The sequence below is a fragment of the Hesperophylax consimilis genome, chromosome 28, assembly GCF_061612785.1.
Source record: "Hesperophylax consimilis isolate HC1 chromosome 28, BYU_Hcon_1.0, whole genome shotgun sequence".
Taxonomy (NCBI): domain Eukaryota; kingdom Metazoa; phylum Arthropoda; class Insecta; order Trichoptera; family Limnephilidae; genus Hesperophylax; species Hesperophylax consimilis.
In genome coordinates this window covers 19,576,900-19,592,558 of record NC_142863.1, presented here as the reverse complement: position 1 = coordinate 19,592,558, position 15,659 = coordinate 19,576,900, and the positions used below count along the sequence as shown (strand labels likewise).

The 15,659-nt window shown below is 37.0% G+C and overlaps 1 protein-coding gene across 3 annotated transcripts in view; it reads right to left on the bottom strand.

Moving 5' to 3' along the window:
• LOC149410316 (kelch-like protein 36) overlaps positions 1-15,659 on the bottom strand; it is a 162,909-nt gene that overhangs the window by 26,008 nt on the left and 121,242 nt on the right. For 2 of the 3 annotated variants that reach the window (XM_089648667.1, XM_089648668.1), the window contains exons 2-9: positions 10,237-10,370; positions 8,902-8,985; positions 7,977-8,105; positions 7,062-7,235; positions 5,444-5,605; positions 2,132-2,276; positions 1,765-1,911; positions 1,237-1,479 (exon numbers count right to left, since the gene is read on the bottom strand). In XM_089648667.1, coding sequence (XP_089504793.1) covers positions 1,237-1,479; positions 1,765-1,911; positions 2,132-2,276; positions 5,444-5,605; positions 7,062-7,235; positions 7,977-8,105; positions 8,902-8,985; positions 10,237-10,370 — 1,218 coding nt within the window. Of the gene's footprint in view, positions 1-1,236; positions 1,480-1,764; positions 1,912-2,131; positions 2,277-5,443; positions 5,606-7,061; positions 7,236-7,976; positions 8,106-8,901; positions 8,986-10,236; positions 10,371-14,946; positions 15,147-15,659 lie in introns of those variants that run through there. The other variant, XM_089648669.1, reaches the window with a different exon arrangement.

Genomic DNA, 15,659 nt, shown 5'->3' with positions numbered 1-15,659 from the left:
GTTATCCTCACTGGGATTTCCCGTGCTGAGGATTTCAAATACATATTATTAAAATTTATTAGTATGGATAATATAAAGTAATTATAAATATTGTTTTTTTTTTTAAATAATTATTAACCTTTTGAACGCGTTAATTTGCTCCGTTTTATCTATACCCGTACGCGGTACATATTTTCAAATACCTATGCACGCAATTAAATGTCAAATTATAGTATTCTGGCATGATTAATTGGACTATATAGACAGAACAGATTATTCTCCACAATATGAAAACAAATCCTCGTGTGTCAACACTCTTAGATGTTTATAAAAACAAAAACCTAAAATTTCATACAAAGACGTACCGTATCTTTTGAATGTGGTCCCGCCATTCACTCAGCGTGTGTGTACTTAGGTGATAGACACAAGTGAGACACCATGATCACTTATCATTTTTAGTTATGAAAAGTTATGAATGACATACTAGTACTAACGCTATCCGTTGACAAAAATGTAAACTAAAGGACTAAAAGGCGCAAATAGGCGCACTTGATTTTCGATCTTTTTTTATGAAATACAATTTTATTTTTGAGAAATTCTTGTAGATGTCAGCATCGTGATAGTTCTACGAATGTCCAAGTGAGCAAGAAATACATTTATGACGAAAGAGAGCTGGAATATTGGCCGTCAAAGTTTCCGTATCAACTGTTGATACAGCCGCATGTGAGTATGGGCTTTTTGCCATAACAACAGTTGATACGGCCGCGTGCAAAGAGTTAATATATTACAAGGTGTTTTTTTGTTCAGTTGCGTGGTTTCGATTTCAGTCTATATTTGGTGTCAGTATATTATCTATTTCTGATTTCCACTTTGTACCATAAGTATAGGAAGCTTTTTTGCTCAAATTTTGTATTTGTAGTTGCTTGTTGGATATGTTTTTGACCTTGAGATCTAGTGTTTCTAATGTGTGTGTTAGTTGTTATTTCTTGTGTTTAGTATTTATGAATGCAAAAGAGTAATAACGTTTCAGAATAAAGTTGTTTAAGTGACATCATGTTAAATTTGTTGAAGATTTCGTCAGTGCTAGTTCTAAATGTTCTGTAAATGATAATAATTATTTTAGGAGAAGTATTGTCATGGAACCCTTTAATTATTGTGAAGTTGCTCATATTGACACAAATCGCCATGGTGAGATGGGGAGCTCATGTTTTGCTTTTGTTGTATCCTTTTGAGTATAAATATATAATGTGGCCTCACCGCAGACGATAATCTTCCCATTGAGCACGGCCATGCCATGTGCGCAGCGCGGCCTGTCCAGCGGGGCTAGCGGCAGCGCCACGGTCATGAGGCTGGCGGCTCCCTCGCCGGCTTCACGCCTCGAAGGCAGAGCGGTGAGGGGCACCATCAGAGGCGATGGCAGGGGCGACTCGTTGAGGCGGAGCGATGCGGAGATGAGGGCCAGGTGCCCGTCCAGTGTGCATAGAGATAGGAATGTGTGTTCTAAGGGACAAAATATACATTTTTCAGTTTAATAGTATTCGAAACATAGCATTTTTCACAAAATATATAAGATACATGAAGAAAGATGTATCACGGAAATCCAAATAAAAAAGTTACTTTTACAATTTTTTATGATGGTAGTAGATCGTGAAAAATCATCAATCCAGAATCGAAATATTGCCTGAAATGGCTTGCCACGTTTAATGACCAGATCTGAACAGCCAGTTACTTCCCAACCTTCCCCTTTCCCATCCCCAAAAATATATAAAGTGAAGTAAGACTTACCAGCCAGCTTTTCACTGACGATGACGTCCCAGTCGTCTCCGGGTGCGCGGTGTGCTCGCTCCACGATGTCGTGCGATAACACGGCCGAGGGACGGCCGCCGTTGGCTCCGTTAGTCGCCGAGTGACCTTTGCCGTTCTTCTTACCGTCTGCAATATCACATTAATTATAATACATACTAGCCTAATTTACATTGGATCGGCGTCACTGACGAGTTTACAAAATGTTGGCAAAGTGGGCCTGGGTACAAACCTCCACGCAGATGTATTGCGGTAGTCGCCATTATTTATGAGTATTGGATACTTGTATTCTAGAGATTGGTTAAAGAGAGCATTGTCACATTTGCATCAAGGAGGTGGCAGTACTTACTCTTGTTGGGGCACTTGAGCAGCATGCGCCGATAGTCCTGCAGCAGGGGGGTGTCCGAGTGTGCCGGGGGCAGCGCGGCGCAGTCCTTGAGCCCCCCTCCGCCGGCCAGGTACAGCAGGTGCGTACGTCCCACCAGGGAGTTTATCTGGGGGGAAATTATAAAATCATCAATTCATTACATTAGAAGACAATAAAAAATTATCAAAAACTCAGTATGGATTTAGGGAGAACTTAAGTACTAGTGACGCCATAGAAAAAATTACCGATATGATCACTAAAAGTTTAGACAGTGGAGAAAAAACTTTGGCAATCTTCATAGACTTACAAAAGGCTTTTGACACAATAGATCACAAAATACTTTTTTCAAAACTTTCAAAAATTGGTATGTCATGTACAACACTAAACTTACTAAAAAGCTATATGACGGAGCGTACACAGAGCGTCCAAATTAACAAGAGAAAAAGCAAACCTCTCCTAATCAACCATGGAGTACCACAAGGAAGCGTACTAGGTCCGATATTATTTTTAATATACATTAATGATATCTGTAACCTAGAAACAAGAGGAAAAATCATTAGTTTTGCTGATGACACAGTAATTTTATTTGAAGAAAAAGATTGGATAAATACCTACAAAGAAGCTGAACACGGACTTGGTCTCCTGCAAAACTGGCTTAAAAGAAACTCCCTGATGCTTAATGTCAATAAAACAAAATATCTGACATTTTCTAAAACAGCCAGAGGGCAGCCGTCAGAGGACCTTAATCTCAAATTACATTCATGCCAAGGAATTTATCAAAAAAATCAAGGCTTATCATGCCTCTGTCCCACTATAGCACACTCCAAAAGCATCAAATATCTTGGAATTGAAATTGATGATAATCTCCGTTGGAACTCACATATAGATGTAATTACAAAAAAACTAACCAGGTACAGATACTTCTTTAGAAACATTCGCAATATCCTCAATATAAACGATATTAAAAAAGTATACTATGCTTTGTGTCAATCACAAATAGAGTACGGAATAACTGGATGGGGGTCTGCCTTGAGCACTCACACAGAGCGGCTCAATATAGCACAAAAAGGAGTATTAAAGACTATACTGAAAGTTCCGCTTAGAACTCCGACAGAAGAAATATTCAAAAACTTCAATGTTTACAATGTACAGAAACTATATTCAAAAAATATTTTATTTAAACTGAAAAAAACATATCCGAATACTCCACTGCCCAACATAAATACACAACCAGGGCAAAAAGCGAAAATATCCTGATTACTCCCAGTTTGAACACATCCTTTGGACAGAGAAATAATAAATTCCATGCTATAAAATTGTTCAATGCTCTACCAAATGAAACCAAAAAAATAAACGAAATGAGTATATTTAAAACAAAAGTCAAAACATGGCTTAGAGATCAAAGTAATAATCAACTTACAAACATTATGAAGACAATGTAAAGACAATTCAAAACTAAATACAAAAATTTAAGAAAAACTACAGGCCGCCTCAGAACAGGAAACCCTAGTGAGGAGGACTGTGAAAAAAAATACAAAAAATATACTTATATTATACTTTAAACCTACATAATGTACAAATTTTGCTATTGATATTAATAAAAAAAAAAATAAAAAAATTATCATTGTTGACCAATTTAATGATGTAGAAGTCCTGCTATTTGCTGATGACTGATGAAATGTACACGATTGCCAAATTTTACAGACTAACTTAGATCGTGGACAAAATGCTTTATTTTTGAACATTCAGAAAGGTCAAGTAATACGATTTTCCAAAACTCTTATTAATACCTGCGTCACATATTCGTGACTTGGGTGTAATATTCAATGAATGCGCACATTAACAATACAACCGATAAGGCTTTAAAGATGCTTGGCTTCCTTTGCATAACTGATTTTAAGTGCTTACATTGAATGAGAACCCTCAATATTTCATTAGTCGGAAGTCAAGTGGTATATATTTATTGACTCCATTTATATAATTAAATGTAATCTATACCAGCACTTTGTTAAATACTACAAATTATAGTAACGTTGGTAATGTAGTTTTAGTAATTTGTCTTACATGTAGTATTGTTCTAATTTCTATATTATTTTACGTTTATGGTTTACTAATATTGTTTCATATTCAGTTTATAAGTTTATTGTTATTTCATGCTTTAAAAATTTTGTGTATAATTTTCGATAGCTCACTAGGTATATTCTCTTCCTGTAAAAGTCCGCCTGGGCGTAAAACCAAATAAAAATTATTGTCTCATTTCTGTGGGCCCCAAAGAGTGAAAATTTTGTAATATTGCCAGATGTCAGCCTCTGTGGTCAAGGTGTAAGGTTCTCGACCAGAGGTCGCGGGTTCAAAATCCCAACATGCACAAGTAAATTAAATTTGTGTTATTTCACAATTTACTCATTTAAGAATTTTAGGATATTTGCGGCACGTTCCAGAGTGGAAGATACTCTCAGTATCACCCTGGTGTAAGACCACCATTCAGATTTGAAACAGGTACCACCCCTCTTCATCTAATTCCCCTCCCGATTACCTTCAGCCTCATACAGGGTGTATCGGCAAATACCCGACAAACTTTAACCAGCTATTCCTCAGCACATTTGGAGTAAAAAATGTTATGGGCGCTTTTCTGTCCGGTAACATTTTTTTTCCATTAAAAACAAAAAATAAATAAAAAATCCACACTCCGTCACTGTCATTGGCATTGTATCTCGTGTTCAACAGCTGTTATTAGCAAGTGTGTCAAAAAGTGTCCTCGCTCTTTCGTACACACTAAATAATAATAGTTAAAAATGAGACGAATGGTGCCGTGCCATTTCGTTGTGATAATGTACGTTGAATAATGTACGTACGTACATTATTCAACGAAACTCGAACAAAATATTGCCAGATGGGTTTTCAAACTTTGACAAAGGATAAAACATGTGGTGAAAATATGAATAATAAATTTTTTATTAAAAAAAATGTTACCGGACAGCAAAGTGCCCATAACATTTTTTACTCCAAATGTGCTAAGGAATAGCTGGTTAAAGTTTGTCGGGTACGTGCCGATACACCCTGTATATACCCCAATTAGGAATACCATAGTGTCACTGGCTCCAGACGGGTGGGAGCAGTTGAGACTCTTGCGCGGTTTCATATAAAAAATATGAATGAGTGAGTGTCCCAGTGGAAGCGACCCAGAGGCAGAGAGGGAAGCAATATGCGATAATTTTTGGTGTTCTGTCGTTTGGCATTCTTTGGACAAGTCCAGCCCATCGCAGTCTATTAAAGGCTATTAAAGAAACACACCTCAGCTTGCTCATCGGTGATCTGATCCCGGAGCCAGTGCAGCATCAGCTCAGCGAGGAGGGGGTGCTCCATGCGGTCCATGTCCCTCTTGCTGGTGTACAGCACCTCCACTTGGACCAGAGGCAGCATCGACAGGGAGCTGCTCTTGTACAGCAGCGAGAACTACAGACAAATTATAATTATAAAAGGTTTTATTATACACCGACAGAAAAGAAGTCAAACCAAGAATGAAAAAAAATTCAATCAATTAATTTTAAAAAATGTCGATTATTTTGATTAAATAGTGGTCTATACAAAGTTATTTTTTACACCAGAAAGTGAATTTGCGATTATTGAAGAAGTATTTAAAAAAAATAGTTATGCATTACTGTAAAAATATAATTTTATAAACAATGAAATGTAAAAATGTACATATTAGTGTATTTAGGAAAAATGTTATATAGATTAACCTCAATAAAGAAAAAAAGGGAGTTTTGGTCATTTAGACCAGAGGTTCCCAAACTTTTTTGCCCCGTAGACCACTTGCCAAATTTTTTTTTTCCGTAGACCCCCTGCCTGCCGAATATTGAATTTTCCTAAAACTATTAACGTCCCATGTGATAATCATTTATTTTTTTAGTAAAAAGATTCCCTTCCCTTGCCTGCCCAAAAACCGGGTGGCGGTATAGTTGCTCTGTCTTTAAATTGTACAGACAGGGGCACCCTTGTGAGGAATACCTCAAAATGTAATAACACCAAATGAAAAGGAAGCCGGATAAGCAACGGGTATTTTTTTCTGTAGCTAGCCCTACAAAACTGCCCCTTAAGTTCTTTGTCAGTGCTTATTCCGGTCATTTCTTCTTGTGACATGTTTTCCGATTCCTCAACGTTCCATTTCCATAGTCAAAATGTCCTCAAACTTAGTTTTGATGTCTGTGTAAAGTATATTTAAATGTAGAGCGTCATTATTACCCTGGAAGTTTTTCAAAAACAAGTTGGGGAACTAGGAAAATTCATGTTTTGCTTGAATATATTAATTCTGACGAGAAAAGGAACGTAGACTCTATTTATATACCTCAATTAACAACTTTACGAAATATAAAAATGCAAATATCAAATAATTAATTTCTCATTTTATTATATTTGTGTTATTTACGGAACTCCTAAATGTTGACTTGAGGTAAATGGGGGCCGCTCGTATGTACCCCCATTTGAATCTCGTGGACCCCCAAATTTTTTTCTCGCTGACATAGACCCCCAGCAAGCCGATATCGACCCCTGGGGGTCCATATAGACCACTTTGGGAACCTCTGTTTTAGACAATAATAGTAATATAGTAATATGTTTTAGACAATAATAGTAATAACAATAATATAGATTTGTAAAACACAAACAATAAGAATGCTCTCAGCCTCAAAATGTCTTATCTATTGGCGCACACAGACTGTGCAAAAATCCAATAGAGGAACCTTTTGCAAATCAACAGCCTCCGACACAACAGTAGAACGGTGACAATTGTTGGCTACGAATCCGGAGGTCACGGGTTAAGATGTCAGCAAGCGCATTCTGCACCATTTCCTTCTTCTATTCACTACCTTCACCTTTCACAACATATCCCATCTACTACGAGTCTACTTACATTCTCAGCGATGTATTTATCGACGTTGGCGCGGGCGGTGCCCTTGAGGCCGGGGAGGGCGCGCACGGCGAGGCACGTGTCCCGCGAGAGCCAGGTGCCGGCCAGGAAGCGGCCGCAGCGCTTCACCACCTCGTCCATGCGCAGCTGCCAGGCGCACAGGTACACTGACTTCACCTGCACATGCATTAAAACACAATTACTTTTTTATGTTAATGTATCAAATTATGACCTGTTATGTTTGATGGGTGATCACAATTTGATTAAAAGCTAAAACGGAATTGGCATTTAATATAGGCATAATTATTATGAATCCTTCTGAATTGATCTGCAAAAACAATAATATGACAATTTGGAAAATTCGAATGTTTCAAATGGTTTAAAATCAAAGATTTTTTTTTACAAGATGAGTATTGTCATCTTTGTTAGTTTATCTGGGTTGCGGAGAACAGTTTTCAAGAGGTGGATTGAAGTTAGTCATGGGTTGAAGAATCATTTTACATGGCACACTGGCAAAGCGATCAGGTCAAAAGTAACCGCTCTTGGATCGGGTACTTTTATACAAATGACATAGATAAGTGATGCGCTGTCGCCGTATTGACGTTAGACCGTAGATGTATAAATTTTTTAGACTGGGGGAGTTAAATTCTTGTGATGCAGAAATAGAGATGGTTAATCTGAAATGGTCTGTTACTGCGGTTCCAGGCTGTTTCGGGAACTAGCATCTCTATTTCCCTATCGAGGAACGAAATCCCCGTTATATAAAGTTTATACATCTCTGGTCGTCCGCCAAGCCCATCAAATGATCGATCTTTTGTGAAAAGTGACCCGATCGATCATAGGTGTTTCGTGATAGGGTAAAAATGATCAGATCGATCCAGGACTAAATTAAACGGTAAACATTAAGGATGGACTAACCTGGTGCGCAGGCACACTCAGCTTTCCCGTGTAGGCATAGTCCACCAGACTCAGCAGGGCCTTTCTCTCGCAGGGTCCGCTCAACTTGTAGGACAGGGGTAGCACCACGGTGCTGGACCCTCCTCGGTCCTGGAATACATCATAATTAGTGCCGGAAATATTGTACAGGGTGCGGCAGAATTAAGTAAGCGATTAGGAGGGGTCAATGCTAGGGCGGTGGTGGGGAAGGCAAGTACACAAGGTCTCCTTCTGTGCCATCGGCGACCCCATTCCAGTAGCCAACATGATTTGGACCAGAGCACATGGAGGCTTTATCTATCTGTGATCGCTACAAGAGTTTTTCAGCGACGGTTCAATGTTCCATTCTTAATTCAAATTCAATTCGGTCCTGGGTTAGACAGTTGGAGGAAACTGGTAGCACCCTAAGAAGAGAGAAAACCGAATAGGACAAGGGGATTGTTAAGATTTGTTTGGGCTTGATGAAGTCTTCAATAACAGACGCATGTTTTTTTTTGTTTTTAGTGCACAAAACTGCATTTCACTTTATTTAATGTTACAAAGAGTTAAATTATTCCCGATCCGGACAAAACACTTTTACTAATGGTCTGTAGACCATAATGACTGCTTGTTACTATTTTATAGGAGAGAAGAAGAAGGAATCCAGTCGGCGAGGCTTTTTATAATCTAACCAAGTAAAACACATTGACAAGCTAATTGTAAACAAACACTGTCAAAGAAAGCCAATTGATAAGGCAAAAACATCTGTTTTATCTGTTAGCCCTAGTTTTACATCTGACCGCTAGGTGCTAGGGAGGAGCCTGTAAAGTAACTGGTGGTGAACTTTGCTAATGGGTCGTACATTTTTAACAGGGATGAAGATGATGACATATAAATTGTATTAAATAAAAAATAAAAATGGTGTTACCTGATCTGCGGTGAAGAGTTCCATGAGGTAGGGCGATGCGGAAGCCAGAACAGCTCGGTGTGCTGGGACTTCTGTGCATCCAGTCTGTAACCAACCAATACCCAACACTGTTAGTATTATAACTTCATTTCCATAATTATAATAACCTACACTGCAAGTCTCAGAAAGAGTTGGAAATTTCCAAGTCCAAAGTTGGATTTATTTTCAGAAAAATTCCAAATATTTGGTCGCATTGGGGAGATAAATACTATCACCTATTTATTGTCTTTTTTTGTATAGAAGCTTAGAACCAGCTCCAATAGTTTCTTGATTCAATGGAAAAAGGGTTCATTATGTGGTGCAGATAATCAAATTTTTCTACTGTACCAAGAGTTTTCAAAAAACAGTTTGTGTAATTAACACACTTCGGCCGGTAAAGGTAGTTCTACCTATTCGGTCGATTGATGCTTAACACCGGCAAGGGTAGTTCTACTTTTTGAGCCGGCCTCATTTCAAAGGCAGAAAAGACGGAATTATTCTATGAATATTATATACCAATCTCTTTGTAAAGGTCCCAACTATATGTACAGAATTATCGAATCGTAATACAAGTCTTCTTTTTATATTTATCTTCATGCCTTTCGTATACGTCAGTATTTCAACAAAAGGATAGTATATTATTTTGATAACATGGGTTTTTATGACTGAGAAACCCGATACAAATCTTTATCTCTGTTCCACCCCACTCAACTCCTATGTGCAAGCGAGCGAGAGATGTCGGGCGTATTTAAAGAAAGCGGTTTGGACAAATACCGAAGGGCGGACCGTCATAAACATATTACAAGGTTAATTGAGTTGCATTTCAAATAATATTAATTTTCATTTAAGTAGTACTTGTATAGCTTGGGTATGCTGAGTTAATTTTTTATTAAAATATTTTAGTGGTTTTTGAAGATATAGCGATTTAAAACAAATTAAAGAAAATCGGAAGAGACCTTTTATTTTCGCTCGGAGACAGCGTAGTGCCAGCGCAAAAAAATGTGTTAATAGGCCTCCATTTGTGTCCAGTTTTGTCAATTCTTGGCGACTCCAAAGCCAGCATGGTCGTAAGCCCATCCCATCTATAGGCGACCTCTGTGTTCGATATATATAGCAATACTGGTAACGGGATAAAACAGAACACTGACAAAACACAATAGTTAGGTTCGTTGTTTTTTGTTCTTTTCCTTCATATTCTGCTACCATTTTGCTTTGTTACCGTTCGGTTTTATTACCATTCTGTTTTGTTACTATTCTGTTTTGTTACTTATCTGTTTTGCTAATGTTTCGTTTTGTCATGGAAAAAATATTACTTACGTAGAGCACGACATCGCAGAAATGTCGGTTCTTGCGCATCATGTTGAGGGCGCGCATGGCGGCCGGCACCAAGCCCTCATCTTCGAAGCACAGTGCCGCTCCGTCCTCTCCGCCCGACCCATCGCCGCAGTTGCCTGTGAACAAGAAAACACCGCTCTATTAGATACTTGTTCAGTGGATAAATAAGATATAGGATTGATTAGTAAAAGGTTAAGGTAACTTTCACAAGGATCGGAAAGGAAGAAAGTTGTTAGATAATCTCAGAATTGCACTTTTTTTTGTGACAAGAGTCCCAACTGCTCCTCTGTCTGGTGTCAGTAGGACTATGTCATCCCCAATTGGGGTATGTTGTGAGGCTAAAGGGAGTGGGGAATGGATGGAGATGGAAAACTTTGGGTAGTGCCTGGCCATTCAGATCTGGTCACCAAACACAATTAAAACCAATTAAAGCAATATTTCGATTATGAATGTTGGTGTTCCACCAGGGTACTGAGAGAATTAGTAAAAGACCGCTGTGTTTGGTGACCAGATCTGAATATCCAGGTACTTTCCAACATTTCTCTTCCACATCTCATTACCCTTCAGCCTCACAACCAGAGATGTGCAAAATGGGTACCCAAAACCATTTGAAATGCAAAATGGAAATGGGTCAAAACTTTTCCATTTGAAAATGCAAAATGGGTTTTAGAAAAGCATTTCAAATGCAAAATGCAAAATACCTATTTTCAAAATGCATTGAAAATGCAAAATGGTTTCTCAGGTCAAACAATTAAAATAATTATAGAATTTTCAAACAATTTTGTCATTTAATAATGGACATTAATGTAGAACAAACATATTACATGATGGTAAATCCAAAAACACTGCTACTACAGATTATGAAACCACAAAAAATTTGCGCGGGACTAATGTTGCCAACGTAAAAACATAGAAACTGCTATCTAACATTTAATATTACAGCGTCATGGCCCCATGTTCAGTACCTATTTGAATCAGTATTTTTTGTAATGGTATCACTCAATTACCAGGGCTCCTACCAGGGAGCAACTTGACAAATGTAAATTATCTCTCATTGCGAGGTTGAGGACCGACTGATATTTTGGGCTTATGAAAAAAAGATGAGTGGAGATAGTAGGAAGAATGTTGCAAAAAAGCATTTAAAATGGAAAATGGTTTTTAGAAAAGCATTTAAAATGCAAAATGGAAAATACCCATTTTGCACTTTGCATTTCCATTTGAAATGGATTTATTTGAAATAAAGCACATCTCTGCTAACAACATACCCCAATTGGGGATGAAATGGTCTCACTGACTTTGGACAGTTGGGACTATTTTATATGTGAACACCGCACCAGAGTCCCAATTGCTTCCAACCATCTGGAGCTAGTGAGATTTTGGCTTCCCCAATTGGGTTATTTCTTTAGGTTGAAGGTAACGGGGAGGAAAAGAAGATGGGGAAGAGGAAGAAGGCCTTGTTATTTTATTTCTATTTCATTTAAAGCAAAGTTTAAAGTCTTACGTCAATGTATCTTCCAACCTTGTTTGTTGTTCACATAATAAAAAATGACTATTCAATTGCTTTGGTTTGGTTACTGATAACTCGTCAAAATGACAATTCAACACACCTTCAAAAAGTAATATAAATTCATGAAAAGCGATGAAACAAAAACTAGGTTACATAGGTTAGGTTTATTGTAATTTTCTTTCATCGATATTAATGAATTTAAATCACCTTTTAAAGGTGTGTTGAGTTATCATGGAACCTTTTATCCAAACAATAATACAATCTTTTATAAATTGGTCAATAATTTTAGTGCAAGTAAATTATTCAAAAAATAAAATATTAGCGTGAGTAAATGAACAAAATAAATAAATTTTATCTTGGCATTTCCGCAATAGTTAGAATATTCACACCCATTTCACATAAAACTTATCTGATAAATTAATATTGACTTTATATATGTTTTACATATATATAACATGTGCGTATATTTTCAGTATTCAGATAACGACGTTGGATGACGCAATTCGAAAAAAATATTTATTTTCCTGAATAGGACAGCTTAGCAGTCATAAAACAGAAGTCACTTTATTAATAATAAATAATGATTATTACTGTTGCTGAGTATGAAGTACATTTTAATTAATAATCCCGCGACAAATTTTAAGGGTCAGCAATAAAAATGGCCCTTAACATGACTTGTCATTTTGTTATCGCAAGCAATTACACTACAAATTTACTAACTAACGGTCATGCCGTTTCTCCGCAGGGGTAGGCAGAGAGGATGTACCGCCAAACAATTCAGTCTTGACACAGCCTCTTTACATTCATACATCGTCTCATACATACTCTTTTATCTGACTCTTAACATGGCCCGACTCAAGTATCCGATTCACTTGATCGTGCTATATCTTCCTATGGCGTCCCCGACTTCGTCTACCATTCACATTTTCGTCATACACTCCTTTCTACGTTCATTCCAGAGTCCATTTCTCAATCTTACTCATTGTTTACATTTCTCACATGATGAAACATGGTTTTTACACACATACGCCTCAGGGATCTCATTTCTACAGCATTCAGTCTACTTTTATCCTTCCTCTGCCAGTTCCATGCTTTACTGCTATTCATCAGGGTAGGACCGCTTGCGTCGCTTCTTTGGACAGTTTTTTGTTAGCGCCAACCGCGTCTCCCATCTCTCATACTACAAATTATTTATTTGTAAATTCAAAGCTGGTAGTTAAGGAAATGCATAAGGTTTCCACTGACAAAATTCTTCAAACTGTGATCTTTTTAATTGTACGAAATTAATAGAATACTGCAATAATTAATTCTATGATTTATTATTATTATTAGTTCGATTTAAAGACAAGTTTAACATCAATATTGTCTGAAAACAGGAAAAAAAATGGAACAAGGAAACCAAAAATCGTGGACATGTTTGCATAAGGCTTTTACGGAAACTAAAACAGCCCCATCAAAAAAATGCTCATGTGATAATTTAATGAAAGGATTTTGAAGATTAAACATTCAATTAAGTCCAGATAGAAAAAAGATTTTGAAGATTAAACATTCAATTAAGTCCAGATGAACGAATATTTTGAAGATCAAACATTCAATTCAGTCCAGATAGACGAAAGGATTTTGAATATTAAACATTCAATTGAGTCCAGATAGGCGAATGGATTTTGAAGATTAAACATTCAATTATCAAGTTGTGCCCCCTGAAATAATTGAACAATTGAAAGGCATTGTTAAAGGAGAGTACATGGGTGTGGATGTAAGCAAATTAATGAATGGTTGTTTGTCTGTTGTCTAAAATTTAACCCTTTATATGGGTTGTAATCATTCTGAGGTAACGCACAGAGGTCTTGAATCGAACCAACCGGCCCGAAGTTCGCACATGTTGAGTAAATTTACGAAAATCGCGTCCTGGTCAGTTGCTCTATTAAATTATCAAAGCAGTTATTCTCCTGTAACGCAAATAAATAAAAGTACATTTTTCCTTACCAACCTGTCTTTTTGTAATGAAAACAAAAATTTTACACGATATTTTGTTTTTACCTAAATGGACACCGGTCAGAAAAAAGACCGCTGAAAAATCGAAAATTTCAAAAAAGCTAAGAAAAAAAAAAATTCTGTTCATCAAAATGAATATAGAATAGATAAATAAAACCATTAAGGGCGTATCGTTAAAAAAAAGAAGTTGTCCTATAAAGGGTTAAAACACTTTTATATGTAAGGTCCTTACTTATAAACGGTTTACTGGAAAAATTATACATTTTCCTAACTACCCCAAATAATAGAATTAGCAGATAAATCATTCGTAGTTTTTCTTGCATTAGCAGACCACAGTGTGTATTTTTGGGTGCTGACCGTTAACCAGTGATTCCTAAGCTTATTTGGAGTAAAAAATGAAGACATTCCGGCAAACAATTACTAAGCATTTCTTTGAAGACATTCCGGCTAACAATTACTAAGTATTTCTTTGTCCATGGTTTCGACAAGCTTGAATTGCCATAAAATGTGGCGCGTAATGTCATTCATCTTACCATTTTGAAAAAAAAAACTGATAATAACGCAGCGTTTCGTCAAAAAATAACGCGAATTTCGACAAAAAATAACGCGAATTTCGACAAAAAAATAACACGTAAATTTCGGATCCCTGATGTGATCAAATCTCCCGCAAATGTGAATCAGCTGTTGTGACGTCAGACAAAATGTCCAGTAAGCATAAAGTCGATCCCCTACGTCCTACGTTGTAAATCCATCAATGTTTATACGTAGATACTGATGTTCATGTTTTAATTTATAATTACATTCGTGAAACATCGGTATAAAAAAGTAAACACCACAATAAATTGATTGAAAGAAGTTATGATTTTATGTTGTTATACATTATGCTACGTATACATACGTGAGCCGAACTGTCGAGCTGAACCTCAATTTATGGGAAAGGAACGAAGCAGCAATGGGGCGAATCGCTGCTTGCAGTAGCTTCGTTTCTTTCCCGTAATTCGTGGCTCCGCTTGCATTTCGGTTCGCAAATTTATACGTACCACAATAATGAACATCTTAGAAGAATTAATTATGTATGTTAGTTATAAAATTTTTGAATTTGGTCGCTAGCACAGAAGGTTAACACTCACTGCAAGGTTGTAAAAACACACACAATAAAAATCAATAATTTACAAGAAATGTAATCATACCTGAATCAAGACACATAATGGTTCTGTATTTGTATTCCTACAGATCTGCTAGAAATCCCTGAAGTCAGCTGTTAGGTTATTTAGATATTCAGAACATAGCACTATTTTCAGAAACTGGAGACGGATTCGACTGACACTTCCGCGTTGGGCGGGAGCCACGTGCTGACTGGTCGGCGTGCTCGGGCTAGTGCTAGTGCTGACAGTGTTGGTGCTGAGGGCCGACCGCTGAAAGCGTGAGCACGTGTGCTAACATATTATTATTATTACGACAATATTCATTCTGGTGACAGACAGATAAGCGGACGCCATGCATACTGTTTGCTATATTATAATTTATTTTACGGTATCTGTTATACGTGTTTTTTTAAATTCACATTCTTTATTACTTTATGACTTATAAATAGTTTGGGGTTTAAGTTTTGAGGTTGTGAATTCTATAGCGCCTGACAACTGGGTGCATTTTACGGTGGAAATAATATTATGTATTTACTTCACTTGATCGTGCCATGTCTTCATTGAGAATCCACGATTTCTTAAACCATTCACTTCCAAGTCAAGTCATATACGTTTCTTCCAAGTTTTGCATCTCTTTCTTCTTTCATCACATTACGTCTCATATTACAACAGATAATTATTTGATTTATGTCTTTTTCTCTTTCACGTAGTATCATGAAATACACATTGTTGAGGTTAAAAAAAACTACATTATGCCT